The following is a 14,443-nucleotide window of genomic DNA, read 5'->3' as shown; positions in this document are numbered from 1 at the left end:
CTTGCCCCAACCTGCAATGTCGCTTATGTTCTGTGTTCCTGGTGTTGGTGGATCGACCAGTCATTCCAACATAAACTTTTCCAAATGTGCATGGTATGCGGTGTATTCTGCAAAGCCTTAACAGTTTTGTATTACGCCTCAATGGGGAGGAGATGTGCACAATGACCGACGGAAGAAGAAAGCATGATTGATGTCCTTTCTTGCCTTTCTGTTGCAGTGCTGGGCTGCAGGTGAAATGTAAGTGGCTATTGGCCACTGCCCAAGCACATCGTATCCACGACAGAAAGGAACGACCTTTTCTTCATGATTGAATTCATACAACACGGAGAGACTTGGCAAAGACAGGTGAGGAACTTTTAGGCCTTTTCCATCAACCAAGCAGCAGAGACCATCAAGACGATGGACAAGATCGACAGCATCACCCACAAGAGCATGCAGAACGAACTCGTGGGCTGCACTGAGCGACAGAAGAAAAAGTTTGCAAGATTCTGGAAGCAGACTGACAAGGTGATTCTTGACATGTCACGCACAGTGGCCAACCTCACTGAACAGCAATTGACCAAAGAGGAAGTGTCTTTCCTTCAGAATGGAGATAATTTCTCTATCATCCTGAGAACTGTACCTATGGAGGACATTATTGCTAATACTGAAGCAACCATTTTGACCCTTCCTTGTGAAAGAGCAGAGGAAATACGCACCAAAACAGCCAGGGTACTGCGCTGAGCAAACCCACCAGCTTGCAGCCTGAAGAAAGAAGAGGTACAAGCTATTAAAGACGTTAATGTCGACAAGTGTGTTTTGGTACTGCCTGCCGATACAACCATCGTAATGAAGACCAAAGATTATTGGTAGATCTGGGACCTGTTAGATCCGACGATGTACCAAAAAGTAAGCGCAGATCCAACACAGCTTATCACACGAAATATGAATCAGCTAATCAAGGTGTCATCTCTGCCAGAGGACATACAGAGGAACCTGCGCAACACAGGAGCCCTACCACCTCGGCTTTATGAATTCCATAAGAATAATATTCCACTAAGACCAATTGTTAGCACTCCTCGGTTCACCAACATGTAAACTGATGAAACACTTGGCCTCCCTGCTCCAACCACATGTGGGGAAGACTGACACATACATAAAGGAATCAGGACATTTCATTGAGAAGTTGAAGAAACTAAAATTTGCACCAAATGACTTCCTGGTCAGCTCTGATGTTTCATTGTTTATGAAAGTGCCACTCAGCATGTCTCCGAGCACACCGTTTCCATTTTCCCCACAAGACATCACAAAGCTCTTTCATGCATGTCTCACCATGAACTATTTCATGCGAAACGGCAATTTCTACAAACAGCTGGAAGACATCACCATGGGTAGTCCTCCTAGTCCAGTGGTGGCCAACTTCATGGAACATATCGAAGCACAAGCACTGGACTTGGCACATTGTAAACCTAAGGTGTGGTACAGATACGTCAATGATAGCTTTGTTGTGTGGAGCCACATTGAAGAACAGCTCGGTGACTTCCTAACACCCTTGAACAGCTTCCATGTCAACATAAAATTTACCATGGAAGTAGATAAAGGACAAAAAAACTATCATTTCTAGATGTGCTAGTCACAAAGGACAGTGAAAACCTGGGACACAGCATGTATCAAAAGCTGACACACAAGGACCAATACCTGCACGTACTATCATATCACTACCTGAGCAAGAAAAGAGGCATGATTAATACGCTCATAACGTGAGCAAGATGAATATGTGAGCCACAGCACCTCAGGTGCAAAATACAACACTTGAAAATTGTTCTGAGGAGCAGTGGGTACTCCACAAGTTATATTAGAAGTAAAACAGAGCCAATCACTGGGCAAAGTGACAAATCAGAGAAAGAAATGTCAGGTACAGACTTTCTGCCATACATTCCTAGAGTGATGGACAGAATCAGACGTATATTGCGCAAACATGGCATAAAGACTATTTACAAACCGACAAAGGAGGTCAGTGTGTCTCAGATCAGCAAAGGAGAAAAGAGACCCACTTGCAATGTCGGGAATATACTGCATACTATGCACATGCGGAAAAGTTTGTTGGAATGACTGGACGCTCCATCAACACCAGGATCACAGAACATAAGTGGCTCTGCTGTGGCAGAGCACGCGCGTTGTGAGACTGACCATGTAGTCAAATTTGCCGACACGGGTGTTCTGGCTGTGGGGAAGAACTATCACACCTGCTTATTCAGAGAAGCTATAGAAATACATAAACATGAGAATAACATCAACAAGAAAGAAGAAAGCGTCAAGGTAAAAGGATCCTAGCTCCCTGTGCTGCAGTGAACGACTGTCGCAGGTAGAAAGAGAACTGCCCTTGTATGTTGGCACACCAGGTACATAGTTTGCGGCTGTGACCTCAGCACCAGTCCTCCACCAACAATGGAGGGTGAAACAGTGACAGTGCCAGCCATTCGTGCAAGCGAAACGTCAGAAAAATGATCAGACGAACATTGGCCGAAGAGTTCGAGGCAGAAGCCAACGGGCAGTTTGTCTTTTAAGACAGATAGCTCTGGTCTTTTTGGCATTATCATTAAGTCTCTCCTCCATGAGAAAGGATGTTGGAGTAAGTACTTCATTGTCAATTTTCAATTTAAGAGGTGGGCCTTGAGTTCATTGCAGCTTAGATATTAAAGAGCACAGTCTGTAGCCCTTCTTTGCCCATACTGGAGCACCTGATTGCTTTTTGGAGACATCTTTTGGTTGAGCCTACCACTCTCTCCAAACTCTCTCCCAGAATCCTCCCTCAAGCTGCACACAGAGCTATAAGCTTCCAATTTAAGCCTTATTGAGGATGATATTGGTGGATTTTATTACCATTCTGTTATTTCTTTATTGGCTGTGTGGAATGTTTGAGCATTGTCACTGTAGATAATGCCATATCTACCAATAAATCTACATAGTGCCAATGACATTTACTTGTTGATGTGTTGTTGACTAGATCTAGATGAACGGGTCTAGTCACAGCACAGGAAACAGTACAATATAGCATTCAGTTGCAATATTTCCTACTTTGGCATGCAGTGGCCATGCAAAATCAACACTAGTCATTTGAAAGGGTCTCTGCAGTGTTACTAAGTCAGCTGGGAGCTCCTGTTTCTGGACTGCTATTTTCGATGGAAGGCAGCAACGAATAACCTTCTTTATCATGCAGTGGGCATATAGTATTTAGGAGGAGGGACTAAGCTTTGAAAACACGATTCTGACTCCAAGATAATGTAAATGAATGTCAGTATGTAGTATTAAAAGCACTGTGACCTGATGGTTTTCATCTGGATAAGTGGATTTCATTGGTTTCTGGCAAAGCAATAGGTTCGAGATACTCATTTGGCCAGTGAGGCAGGGCTGTTGCGAAAGCCAAGATGGACCGTACCCCCATCTGTCCATTGTGTTTAAGGTATGAGGCATTCTTTCTATTAACAGATCATCCACAGGATTCTCTCTGCCTGGAAGATGGCTTCACTGGGATGTGGAGGTAATGCAGGAGTTTCAGATACAGCGGTTACCTGTTAACCAAGCAAGTTTCACCATGGAGTAAGTCCAAAGAGTTGCTTTACTTATGTCTGAGATGGTTGACTTCTGCAGTAGTAACAAGGATGTCATGTTCCCATAAATGCTACCAACAGTTCCAGTTGCGACAGCATAATCTTCTTCCCACCTGCTAGTCGGCTACACACCCACTATTTACAATACACCTGACGTAAAAGATCACACCGTATGTTTGTTCTGAGGCATCACAAAAACAAGGGTGCAAGCGCTTCCCTCTTTAAAGTTTGTGGTGCATCTTGGTACCTAAATGTGTATAGGCTTGGAAGGGCTTATATTTTGCTTCATATGCTCTGTGATTATGACCACTATACCAAAGAAATCTCATCAGGTCTCTGTCATCTAGATGCAGAACTAATTGCAAAAAAGGCCTGGGTAGTATCTGCTATGACAGCAAAATGTTGCATTCGAAAACGTAAGAGTGCTGCAGTTCCTTCAGGAAGGAGGTCAGTCCCTGTTTCCAAAATGTCACTGAGAGAAAGCCCTTCTCATTCAAAGATGCACTACTTGTGCTTTTCTCTCTCTCTCTCTCTCTCTCTCTCTCTCTCTCTCTTTGGTATTCGATGAGACAAAAGGTTTTGTGATGGAACTAGTTTTATGTATTTATTTTCTTTGAATGTAATGAAAGAATGGCTGCTGATTTTTGTGGAAGGCGGGCTAGTCGCCACTGACCTCAGTGGAATAGAAAGTGAGAAATTCCTCAAGAAGCACTGAGTCTCTCGCACTCATTGATTGATACTGATCGTCGCATATTTCCAATTTTTTTTAACCCCTAAAAGTTTCACAATGTTGTCAAGTGCTTCTGTGAACAGCAGATTGACGAGGTTCATGACAGCTTGATTTACAAAAATCCTTGGGAAGCTTCTGCTAGGAATCCATCTGAATTTTGAAGGCAATAAAGCCAATGATGGGGACACACACATCAGTGCAGTGTCCTTAACAATTTTGCAGTAGTGATCGGCTCCAGTTAGTAGCTCAGTGGGAAGATCATAGTATCCATCAGCTGGAGTGGCCAGATGTAAATTATTAATGTGTTGCCTTTCGAACTCTTTAGGTACTGACCAATGTCTCAAAAATGAAAGAAAACTCTCAAATCGAAATCTGTAAAATGAGCATTGTTGCGTGCGCTTTTCAGTATTGAGTGGAACAGATGGCGAGAATGTGACGTAGTGAATGAAGACTCAGACATGGGCTGTAAGTGGGTGATTCACAATTTCCAGTTGTGCTGTTGAAGCTAGATTGGCTGCCACTATCTAAAATGCAGCGTGTAAGTGTAGTTTAAGTTGTGGGCCTTGGAATCTCATTGACTGGATTAGAATTGTGCCGCGCGGGATTAGCCGAGTGGTCTAAGGTACTGCTGTCATTGACCGTGAGGCTGGTCCTGGCGGAGGTTCGAGTCCTCCCTCGGGCATGGATGTGTGTGTTTGTCCTTAGGGTAATTTAGGTTAAGTAGTGTCTAAGCTTAGGGACTGATGCCCTTAGCAGTTAAGTCCCATAAGATTTTTTTAAAAAAGTAGAATTGTCTTCAGTGATGAGGCCCTCTTTGAAGTGAGCCCAATGACCAATGAAGAAGTGCCTAGAGATGCCCCAGGCAGTTCTGGGAGACCATCCTGTGTGTGACCTGCCATATGGCCTGACAAACAGGAGTCTGGGGTGCCATTTCTTTTCATAACAACACCCATTCGGTTGTCATCCACAGCACTCTTGCAGCATAGCGGTACTTCAGCCACTTTGTTGCCCTCCAAAGCAAGCCATCCTGGGCTTACATTTCAGCAAGATAATGTCCAACCACACACAAAGAGAATTTCTGCTGATTGTCTTCACACTTGCCAAACCCTGTCTTGGCCAGCAATGTTGCAAATCTTTCCCCAGTTGAGAACACTTAAGAGCATTAGGTGAGGCTGTCCAGTTAGCTTGGAATTTTGATGTTCTAATAGGACAGTTGGACAGAATTTGTCAAGATATCCCTCAGGAGGACATCCGACAACTCTGTCAATCAGTGCCAAGCCAAGTAACTGCTTGCACAAGGTCCAGAGGTGAACCAACCTATTACTGACTTTCTGCTCAATTTGTGAAGTTTTTTGTCATTAATAAATTGTCCATTTTTTCTGAAATTAAAATCATCTGTGTGTCTGTGCAGGTATCACATCTACAGATTTCTGCCCCCTTCGATCTTTTGTGCTCTGTTGTTTTTATTCCCCTGTAAAGTGTGTTAATAAGCTGTGCACACACCAGTTGCACAAAATATATTAGCAAAGGATCTTTAATGGTCTGCACATATTTTTCTTTCTTGTAAGTAGAATAAATGAAGAAAGGAGATACAATAATGGTGGCGTAGCAGCAAGGATTCATCAAGACAGAAGGGCTTTCAATGAAGAGAAGTGTCTCTGAACTTTCAAAAGTACCATTATTGAGACAAAAAAAAGGATAATGAAATTATCAGTTTGAAGCATAGTTCTGTCGTGGTGCAGTAAGGGAGTGATTCCACAGAAGTGAAATCATTAAAGGCCTCTGAAATGTGGTGTTACATAAGATTGTTGAAGATAGATGGAATAAGTGAAGAATATGTCCTACAATGTATAAACAAGAAACAATGTGTAAGAAGTAATTTTATTAATCAGAGAGAAAGAATGGTTGAGCACAAATTAAGACATGTCATTGCTGAAACTCAGTGAGCATAATGATGATGAGAAAAAAGAGAGGAAGAAATCAGTTTTTCTGGAAGTGAACAGCTTCAGAGAAATCTTTGCTTACAGCATGTAATGTAGAAATGATTTACTGTTTGAACATTATAAAGTATGTGCTCAGCAGCAGTTGTAAGCTCAAACTTATCTTTAGAAGCCTCATCTGTAAATTATTTTATTTCTGTTGTTGGAAAATACAGGAAAAATTGAATTATTTCTGTTATTTTTTCTCCATAATTTGTGTTACGGTTATCTAAGAATTAATATCAAAATCTGGCTTTCCGTATATACTTTTCTTTATTTTTCAGGTATATATGCTGAGAAATCCCATCTTCTGGGTGAAGTTGTGAGTAATATAGAATTGATGTCAGACTACTATCAGAAGGCCACAATACCATTTGCCATAAAAGAAAGTGACAGCCTGTTTCAGAAGTATGAAGAGAAGAAACTGTTAAAGAGAACTGCTGAGTAACTCACTCACTCCCTTTGTGTTTGTGTGTGTGTGTGTGTGTGTGTGTGTGTGTGTGTGTGGAAATGTTAACAAGGTGCATTATTGTTGAGGTTAGGGACCATTTGAGAGCTTGTAATGTATATATTTTATTAAAAGAAAAAATTCAGAAGAGTGATATTTTCCAAGTTAGTGTGAAGGCATCACTAATATTATTGACAAAGATTGCTGATAAAACTACAGTTTCACAAAAAATAAAAGTAACCACATGTTCTCTCATTCCTTGCAGTCTGTCAAATTTAAATATGCACAGCAATTATGTTTGCTTTAGACTGCTAACTGAACCAAACAATGCTGTTTCAGGTTCATTTGCTTCAGAAGTGTTACCACTTGTAAATTTACATTGCAAAAATAATGAGTTTGTTTTCATTCCAATGTTGCAGAAAGGAAAGTCTTATGATATTCATTGCAAGTGTTGCTCTAATATGGTATCAGTGTCATCTGTAACTTTCCAAAGATTTCTGCCGTTGCCTAGTGGTTTCTTGGAATTTGAAGATTATTTTTGTCATGCTCATGGTCAGCAGAATAATCTCCAGTCCGCACCCTTGTGTAAATCGTGTGACTGCTTGTATGGTTCTTATTATTTCTTAATTAAGCCACATTTACTTAAAGTCAGTAGTGCAAGTGTAATTAAATGTGATCGTTGTCTGTCTTGGATAGGTACTCTTAACAAAGATTTTGCAAAACTCTGGAGTTGCACTGTGTCATTTGGTGCCGTGACAACGACATCACAACCCCTAGAAGACTTCCTTAATGTAATGAAAGAATCTCTTGAAGGCATGCCTGCCTCTGCTGGTAAAGTTTTAATTGAGTGTGTTGTGTCAGATAGTAATACACACTATATTCTCCTGTGGGCATTAGACAAATTCCTTAATGTACATTGTAATTTGAATGGAAAATGTTCTGCTGTTAGTGAATCAGTTACTAATAGTACTGTGACTATTGTAGCAGAAACAAGTCTGCAGACCATGCATACTATGAAAGTTTTGTATAAATATCAGGAGTGTGCTTCAGATTGTGTAGGGCTATGGCAGAATGACAAGAATGTACATACTGTTGATGTAGCAAAGCAAATGTTCATTGCTGGTTTACAGCATCTAATGAAACAAACAGAATACATTCCAGAACCTTACAAGATTGTTGAGGATTTCTTTGTTGCATATATTGAATTGTAGATACAGTTTACTTCCAACAGTGATGAAAATATAATTACTTTAAATGCTCTTTTAATTTCAGCATGACAGTGTTGTGTGATAACAGCCAGACTGTTTGTTGCGATCTTAATGTAATAAAACCGAATTTTTTGCTCATGTACTTGAAACAGCTACAGTAGTTGTTTATTCACATAATCCCTATTAATTTTTATGTAGTTATGAGTAGAATTAATAGTGCAGTTGAAATTGTAAACACTATGAATTTAGTATATTCAGTGTGTCCATATTTATGAATATCTGTCAATAGTATCTTATGATAGTTGTAGCCCCTAAGATCTGTCCTTTCTTATTTGATTGGATAAGCAGTAACACATTGCTGTAGAAGGACAAATTACATTTTATGGTGATGACCATACTTATGTCAGTAGTATTACTAACTGTGGACAGTAACTACATTAGGAGCTTGTTTTATACAAATCTTTCCTGTATACTTTGCTGTATACAGATGTGTACACACAACTCACACACACACACGACCACCAACTCTAGAATCTCAGGCCGGAAAGCAACATCATGTGGGATGCAAGTAGCAATCTGGAGGGGGGTGAGACTGGGGAAAGGATAGTAGTGATGGATAGGGAGAGAGACAAACACTGTCCGGTGGAGTGTGCCGGTACTAGACTGCCAATAGGCACAGCGTCAGGAGGTTGTGGGGCAGGGAGGTGGGGAAAAAAAGGAGCAAATAATGAAAGGAGTGGGGAAGGAGGGGCGGATGTGTTGGCAGAGGCTGCAAATAAACAGGGTAGGTGATGAGCATGGGGAGGAGATGATAGGACAGAGGGGGTGGAAACTTGTGTGGAAGGTGTGGGGACAGTATCTTACTGTTAGTATAAGGGGTATAATTATGGGGGCGTCAAATGTGTTGTAAGGATAACTCCCACCTGCACAGTTCAGAAGAGCTGATAGTGGAGGGAAGGATCCAGATGGCTTGGATAGTGAAACAGCTGCTGAAATAAAATGTGTTATGTTCAGCTGCATGTTGTGCCACAGGGAACCAGGTGATGTTTTCCTTTGTTACTCTTCCATATAGCATTACTCCTCAGTGTCCATTCTCTCTCTTCTTTCCTGTGTTCATTGACTATCTTCCAAACCGCATCTATTCCCAAGCCACACTGTTTCAACGATCGTCCGTTCACAACACATACTTCATGACTGTGCAGATTGTTGATGCAACTTTTGATGCCCCAGGTTCTTTCCTTCGATAGTTAAATTACATTCATTCCTATTGATCCCAATTCTTCCCTCATATTGACCTACTCAAGCATTTGTGTTTTTTTGACACCTGCCCATGCCACACAAACTTTTGATCCTCGGCTGAACCCATTCCCCCTCCCTCCCTCTCCGCTTATTCCAACGCACAAAACACACACACACACACACACACACACACACACACACACACACACACACCATCATCATCACCATCATCCCTTTTCACCCACATTTCTGTACGTTTTTAACATATTTGTGCATATTTTTATATGGTTTCATGTATTTATGGATATCTGTTCATGTTTCTGGGTGTCTTTTCACATATCCGGCCCCTCTCACAACCATCATCACCTATTTTGCCCATTTCTGCTTTATTCATTATTCCCATTTCCTTTACACCATTCCTGCCACAATGGGCTCCTGCTCCATCTTTGTGTGACAGTTCAGAAAAGTATCCCTTTCCCTGTCTAAAACCCAGCCACAAATCCTATTTCTCAAATGCTGCCTAAACCATGGAATCCCTCCAATGGCCTAACTATAAACATTCCTTTCTGTGCATCTCACCCTTTGTTTCACAGCGACCTATACCTTTTCAGATTCCGCCAACCCCAGGCCCTCACAAACCTTTTACTGCAAAAACAAATCTCCATGGCACAGGGATTCCAGAACCACTTCTGCTCCCTCCGCAAGGTACTACTGATCTGCAATCCCTACTCAGTACATCAAAGCTCTGAAATTGAATCCCTTGCTCTACAGCACCTGGAGGAGCATTCCAGACACTACCTCACTAAGTTATCCAACTTGCTGAAATCCTACTGCTGCTTGGGCACCACTATCCAACCCCCTATTGTACACAGTGTTCCTCCTCATTCACTCCTCGTAGCTGTTGAATGCTGCCTAGCTGACCTTTCAACTTGCCACATCACCCAAAACTTCCTGCCAACTCTCCACCAAATCCAGAGCCAAAACATTCCTGTAACATTGTTAACCTTTCTGCCAAAACCTTCAACTATACAGAGCTTTCTCCTATCCGAAGTCCTCGCCCTTAGACCTACACGCAAATTTAACCATACTGGACTTGTCAAAGATCTACTGTTCTTCTCCTGATCCTTGCAATGGAAGTACTTCTTTTACACTACCACCCCAGCCCTCCCGAGTGAAACCACCCTAATTCTAATTCCATGGTTGAACCCTGCATCTTCCAGTTTATACCCCCATTCAACTGCGATCCTGCCACTTAACCAACTGCTGGTCACCTCCAACTTATCTTCACCATCCTTCCCCAGGTCCCTTCATCAGAACGCCAACCTCTCAGTAGAAGAAAGAATAGCCACATACAACCCTCAAAACAAACCCTGACCTAATTGTCCTATATCTGCAGACAAAGGTTCCACCAGTGTTGTTATGAATCACAGTGACTACCTGGCAGAAGGCCTGTGCCAACTAACTCCTCCACCTGCAAACTGCCAGAGTGATCTCACCACACTAGTAGAACAGAACCTCAAATACCTGCTTAAAGCCCTTGGCCCTTCCCAGAACCTTTCCCCTGAATCCATTCCACTCGTCAACACTATGACAACCAGCACACGGACCTTCTACATGCTCCCCAAAATCCACAAACCAACAACCCTGGACGCCCCATTGTGGCTGGTTATTGTGCTCCCACTGAAAGAATTTTGGCTGTCATTGACCAACATCCCCAAACAATAGCCCACAGTCTAGCCACCCACATCAAAGATACCAACCACTTCCTTCACTGACACTCTGCCATCCCCACTGCCTAACACTACTCGTCATTGTTGATGCCACCTTCCTATACACCAACACCCCTATTGTTCGAGGTCTTATTGCTATTTAACACTAACTTTCCCAACATCCTTCATGCACCAAACCCACTATGTCATTCCTCATACTCTTTACTAACTTTGTACTAACCCACTGCTACTACTCATTTGAAGGGAAGGTGTATCAACAATTCCGTGGCACAGCCATGGGCATCCGCATGGCACCCTCGTATGCCAATCTTTTTATGGGCCATCTAGATGAGACGTTCCTAGCCGTCCAAAACACCAGTTTCAGGTTCATTGATATCTTCATGACCTGGACTCAAGGCCAGGACACAATATCTTCGTTCCTTCACAAACCCAACACCTTCTCTCCAACAGCTTCACGTAGTTCTCAGCCCAGCATGCCACCTTCCTAGATAATGACCTCTTCCTCTCTGATGACTCCATCTGCACCTCTGTCCACATTAAAACCACCAACAATACCTGCATTTTGACACCTCAGTATTCTTAGGGTCTCACAGAGGCATTCGGAGATATGCACTATCCCTGATACCTAGTCTGCAAACATATCTCCCATGCCATTTCCCGTCACACCGTCAATTCTCCTACCACAACCAAAAACCAGCCACAAAGGAATGTTTCCTTCATCACCCAGTACCATCCAGGACTGGAACAACTGAACCACCTCCTTTGCCAGGTCTTTGGTTAACTATCATTATGTTCTGAAATGAGGCCTATCGTATCCAAGATATTTCCCACCCCTCCTAAAGTGGTCTTTCTTCGCCCACCTGACCTCAATAATATCCTACTCCAACCCTATCCCAATCCAAAGCCCATGCCATGAGTACCATATCCCTGTCGAAGACCCCCGTACAAGACCTGGCAAGCCACCAACCTAGAACTTCCTTCCCCAGTCCTGTCACAGGATTATTCTACCCCATCAAGGGCCAGGTGATGTGTAAAAGTGGCCATGTCATTTACCAGCTCTGCTGCAATCATTGCACAGCTTTTTATATTGGTGTGATTACCAACCAGCTGCTCACCACAACCAGCTGTCCACCAGGATGAATGGCCACTGCCAAACTGTGGCCAAGAGCAAAGTAGACTACACTGTGACAATGTGACACAACACGTAGCTGAACATAACATACTTGATTTCAGTGACGGCTTCTCTACTTGAGCTATCTGCCTGCCTTTCCCCACTCCTCTCCTTCCTTGCACTTGCCTGTCCCATAACCTCCAGATGCTACACCTGTTGGGAGTATAGTCCCTGCATGCTCCACCAGAGGGTGTTTGTCTCACTCTCCACGCATACACTGGTATTCCTTCCCATTCCCCACCTTCCCCAAATCTGTGTGTGTGTGTGTGTGTGTGTGTGTGTGTTTTACTGACAAAGGCTTTGGCCGAAAACTTTATGTAAGTGCCTTTCTGCAGCTTGCCGTGTCTTCTTTATGGTAAGTAGCAGTCTGTAGTTTCCTATATGTTGATATTCCTGCCTGGAGTTTCCATTGTTTGACCCTGAGCTACCATGTTTTTATTATTTTGACAGAAACTTAAAATCCTGATTGTACTCAGGCATTTGGAAAATTGTACTAAAATGCAGGAGGATCGGCAACAAATTGACACATGGTGCAGGGAATGGCAATTGAATCTCAATGTAGACAAGTGTAATGTGCTGCGAATACATAGAAAGAAAGATTCCTTATCAGTTAGCTACAATATAGCAGGTCAGCAACTAGAAGCAGTTAATTCCATAAATTATCTGGGAGTACGCATCAGGAGTGATTTAAAATGGAATGATCATATAAAGTTGATTGTCGGTAAAGCAAATGCCAGACTGAGATTCATTGGAAGAATCCTATGGAAATGCAATCCGAAAACAAAGGAAGTAGGTTACAGTACGCTTGTTCGGCCACTGCTTGAATACTGCTCAGCAGTGTGGGATCTGTACCAGATAGAGTTGATAGAAGAGATAGAGAAGATCCAACAGAGAGCAGCGCGCTTCGTTACAGGATTATTTAGTAATCGCGAATGCTTTACGGAGATGATAGACAAACTCCAGTGGAAGACTTTGCAGGAGAGATGCTCAGTAGCTCGGTACGGGCTTTTGTTGAAGTTTCGAGACCATACCTTGACTGAGGAGTCTAAGCAGTATATTGCTCCCTCTTAAGTATATCTCGCAAAGAGACCGTGAGGATAAAATCAGAGAGATTAAAGCCCACACAGAGGCATACAGACAATACTTCTTTCCACGAACAATACAAGACTGGAATAGAAGGGAGAACCGATAGAGGTACTCAAGGTACCCTCCGCGACACTGTCAGGTGGCTTGCGGAGTATAGATGTAGATTTAAGGACCTACCTTTAAAAAATACAACACTCCTTACATTTATTTTAGCAGTGATAGTTAAGTGTTCAATTGCTGTAGAGGATCTGGTTGTGCATTTGTAGCTTTAGTGTTGTTTTGGCAGTGTTTTCAAAAAAGGATGGCTACAGTGATCCTGAGTTTGGCATTGAATTTAGCAGCTCAGAAATTGAAGAATGTGGTGTTTCTTCATTAGAACTCGGTGACAACAGTTAGTCGGTTGAGTGAAGCGCTCACCAATGGTGAGAGATAAATACCTCTACTGTGCCCCAGTCAACTCCTTCACCATATTTATTCACAATAAATCATTGTGAAATACATGGTTGGACAAGATAGTTACACGGAAACTAAAAAATGACTTCAAGTTTCTGGACGTTTTAGTGATGACCAGTGCACAAGTATACTCTGGATTTTATTACTGGCAGTCTTTAGAATATTGTAGCTCATTATTTTGAGCTTTAAAAGCTGTTTTTGTATATGTGGAATATAATTTTAAAAAATCAGAATGTTAAGGGGTTAAAATGAGTACAAGTAGGATATGAAACAGTGTAAGTTGCACAAATATGAAATCACAAGCAATTCACAGAAACAGATATAATTCATGCTTGAGAACATTGAAATTGAGAAACTAATTTTGGCGGAAATGTTTCACTTGCAGAAAGATTAAGAATTTTGAAAGAATAGCAACAGCATCTCAAAAGCGAGAGGTAAGCATTGAGGCAAGAGATGACACATTTGAAGAATTATGATGCAGGTCAGTATTTAGAGCGGAGCTATAAAATTATTTCAGAATAAGAGCGGCATCAAGATGGGATCAAATAGAGATTCCAGTTTTAGAATACCAAACTGACAAGGTTTTAAAAAAGTGTAATTCCACAAATTTCAGGGGTTTTGGGCTAAAAGTGCAAATTACACTTCTGTGTCTAATATTCGAGTATGAGGAGTGTAATATTCAAAGCAAGCTGTTGTTATTGTTGTTCTTGTGGTATTCAATGTAAATACTGGTTTAATGCAGCTGTCCATGCTACTCTACCCTTGCAACCCTCTTTATCTCTGAATAACTACTGCAACCTACATACTTT

The 14,443-nt window shown here is 42.0% G+C and overlaps 2 protein-coding genes across 2 annotated transcripts in view; both read left to right on the top strand.

Moving 5' to 3' along the window:
• Positions 1–12,386, top strand: part of LOC124776328 (m7GpppX diphosphatase) — a 38,496-nt gene extending 26,110 nt beyond the window's left edge. Inside the window, exons 5-6 of the mRNA XM_047251266.1 lie at positions 6,584–6,806; positions 12,349–12,386. Of these exons, the coding sequence (XP_047107222.1) occupies positions 6,584–6,747 (164 nt within the window). The 3' untranslated portion in view covers positions 6,748–6,806; positions 12,349–12,386. The remainder of the gene's footprint in view (positions 1–6,583; positions 6,807–12,348) is intronic.
• LOC124776327 lies at positions 6,810–8,112 on the top strand. Its single transcript, XM_047251265.1, has one exon. The coding sequence runs from the start codon at positions 6,810–6,812 to the stop codon at positions 7,956–7,958; it is 1,149 nt and encodes a 382-aa protein (XP_047107221.1). The 3' UTR covers positions 7,959–8,112.
• Positions 12,387–14,443: the final 2,057 nt, after the last annotated feature.

Source organism: Schistocerca piceifrons, chromosome 2 (genome assembly GCF_021461385.2).
Source record: "Schistocerca piceifrons isolate TAMUIC-IGC-003096 chromosome 2, iqSchPice1.1, whole genome shotgun sequence".
Classification (NCBI taxonomy): Eukaryota; Metazoa; Arthropoda; class Insecta; order Orthoptera; family Acrididae; genus Schistocerca; species Schistocerca piceifrons.
Note: the sequence above shows the minus strand (reverse complement) of the source record. Positions and strands in the feature narration are given on the sequence as shown.

Excerpts from the sequence above, each read along its gene's own strand:
- LOC124776327 (XM_047251265.1), top strand. The coding sequence starts at position 6,810 with ATGTTAACAAGGTGCATTATTGTTGAGGTTAGGGACCATTTGAGAGCT.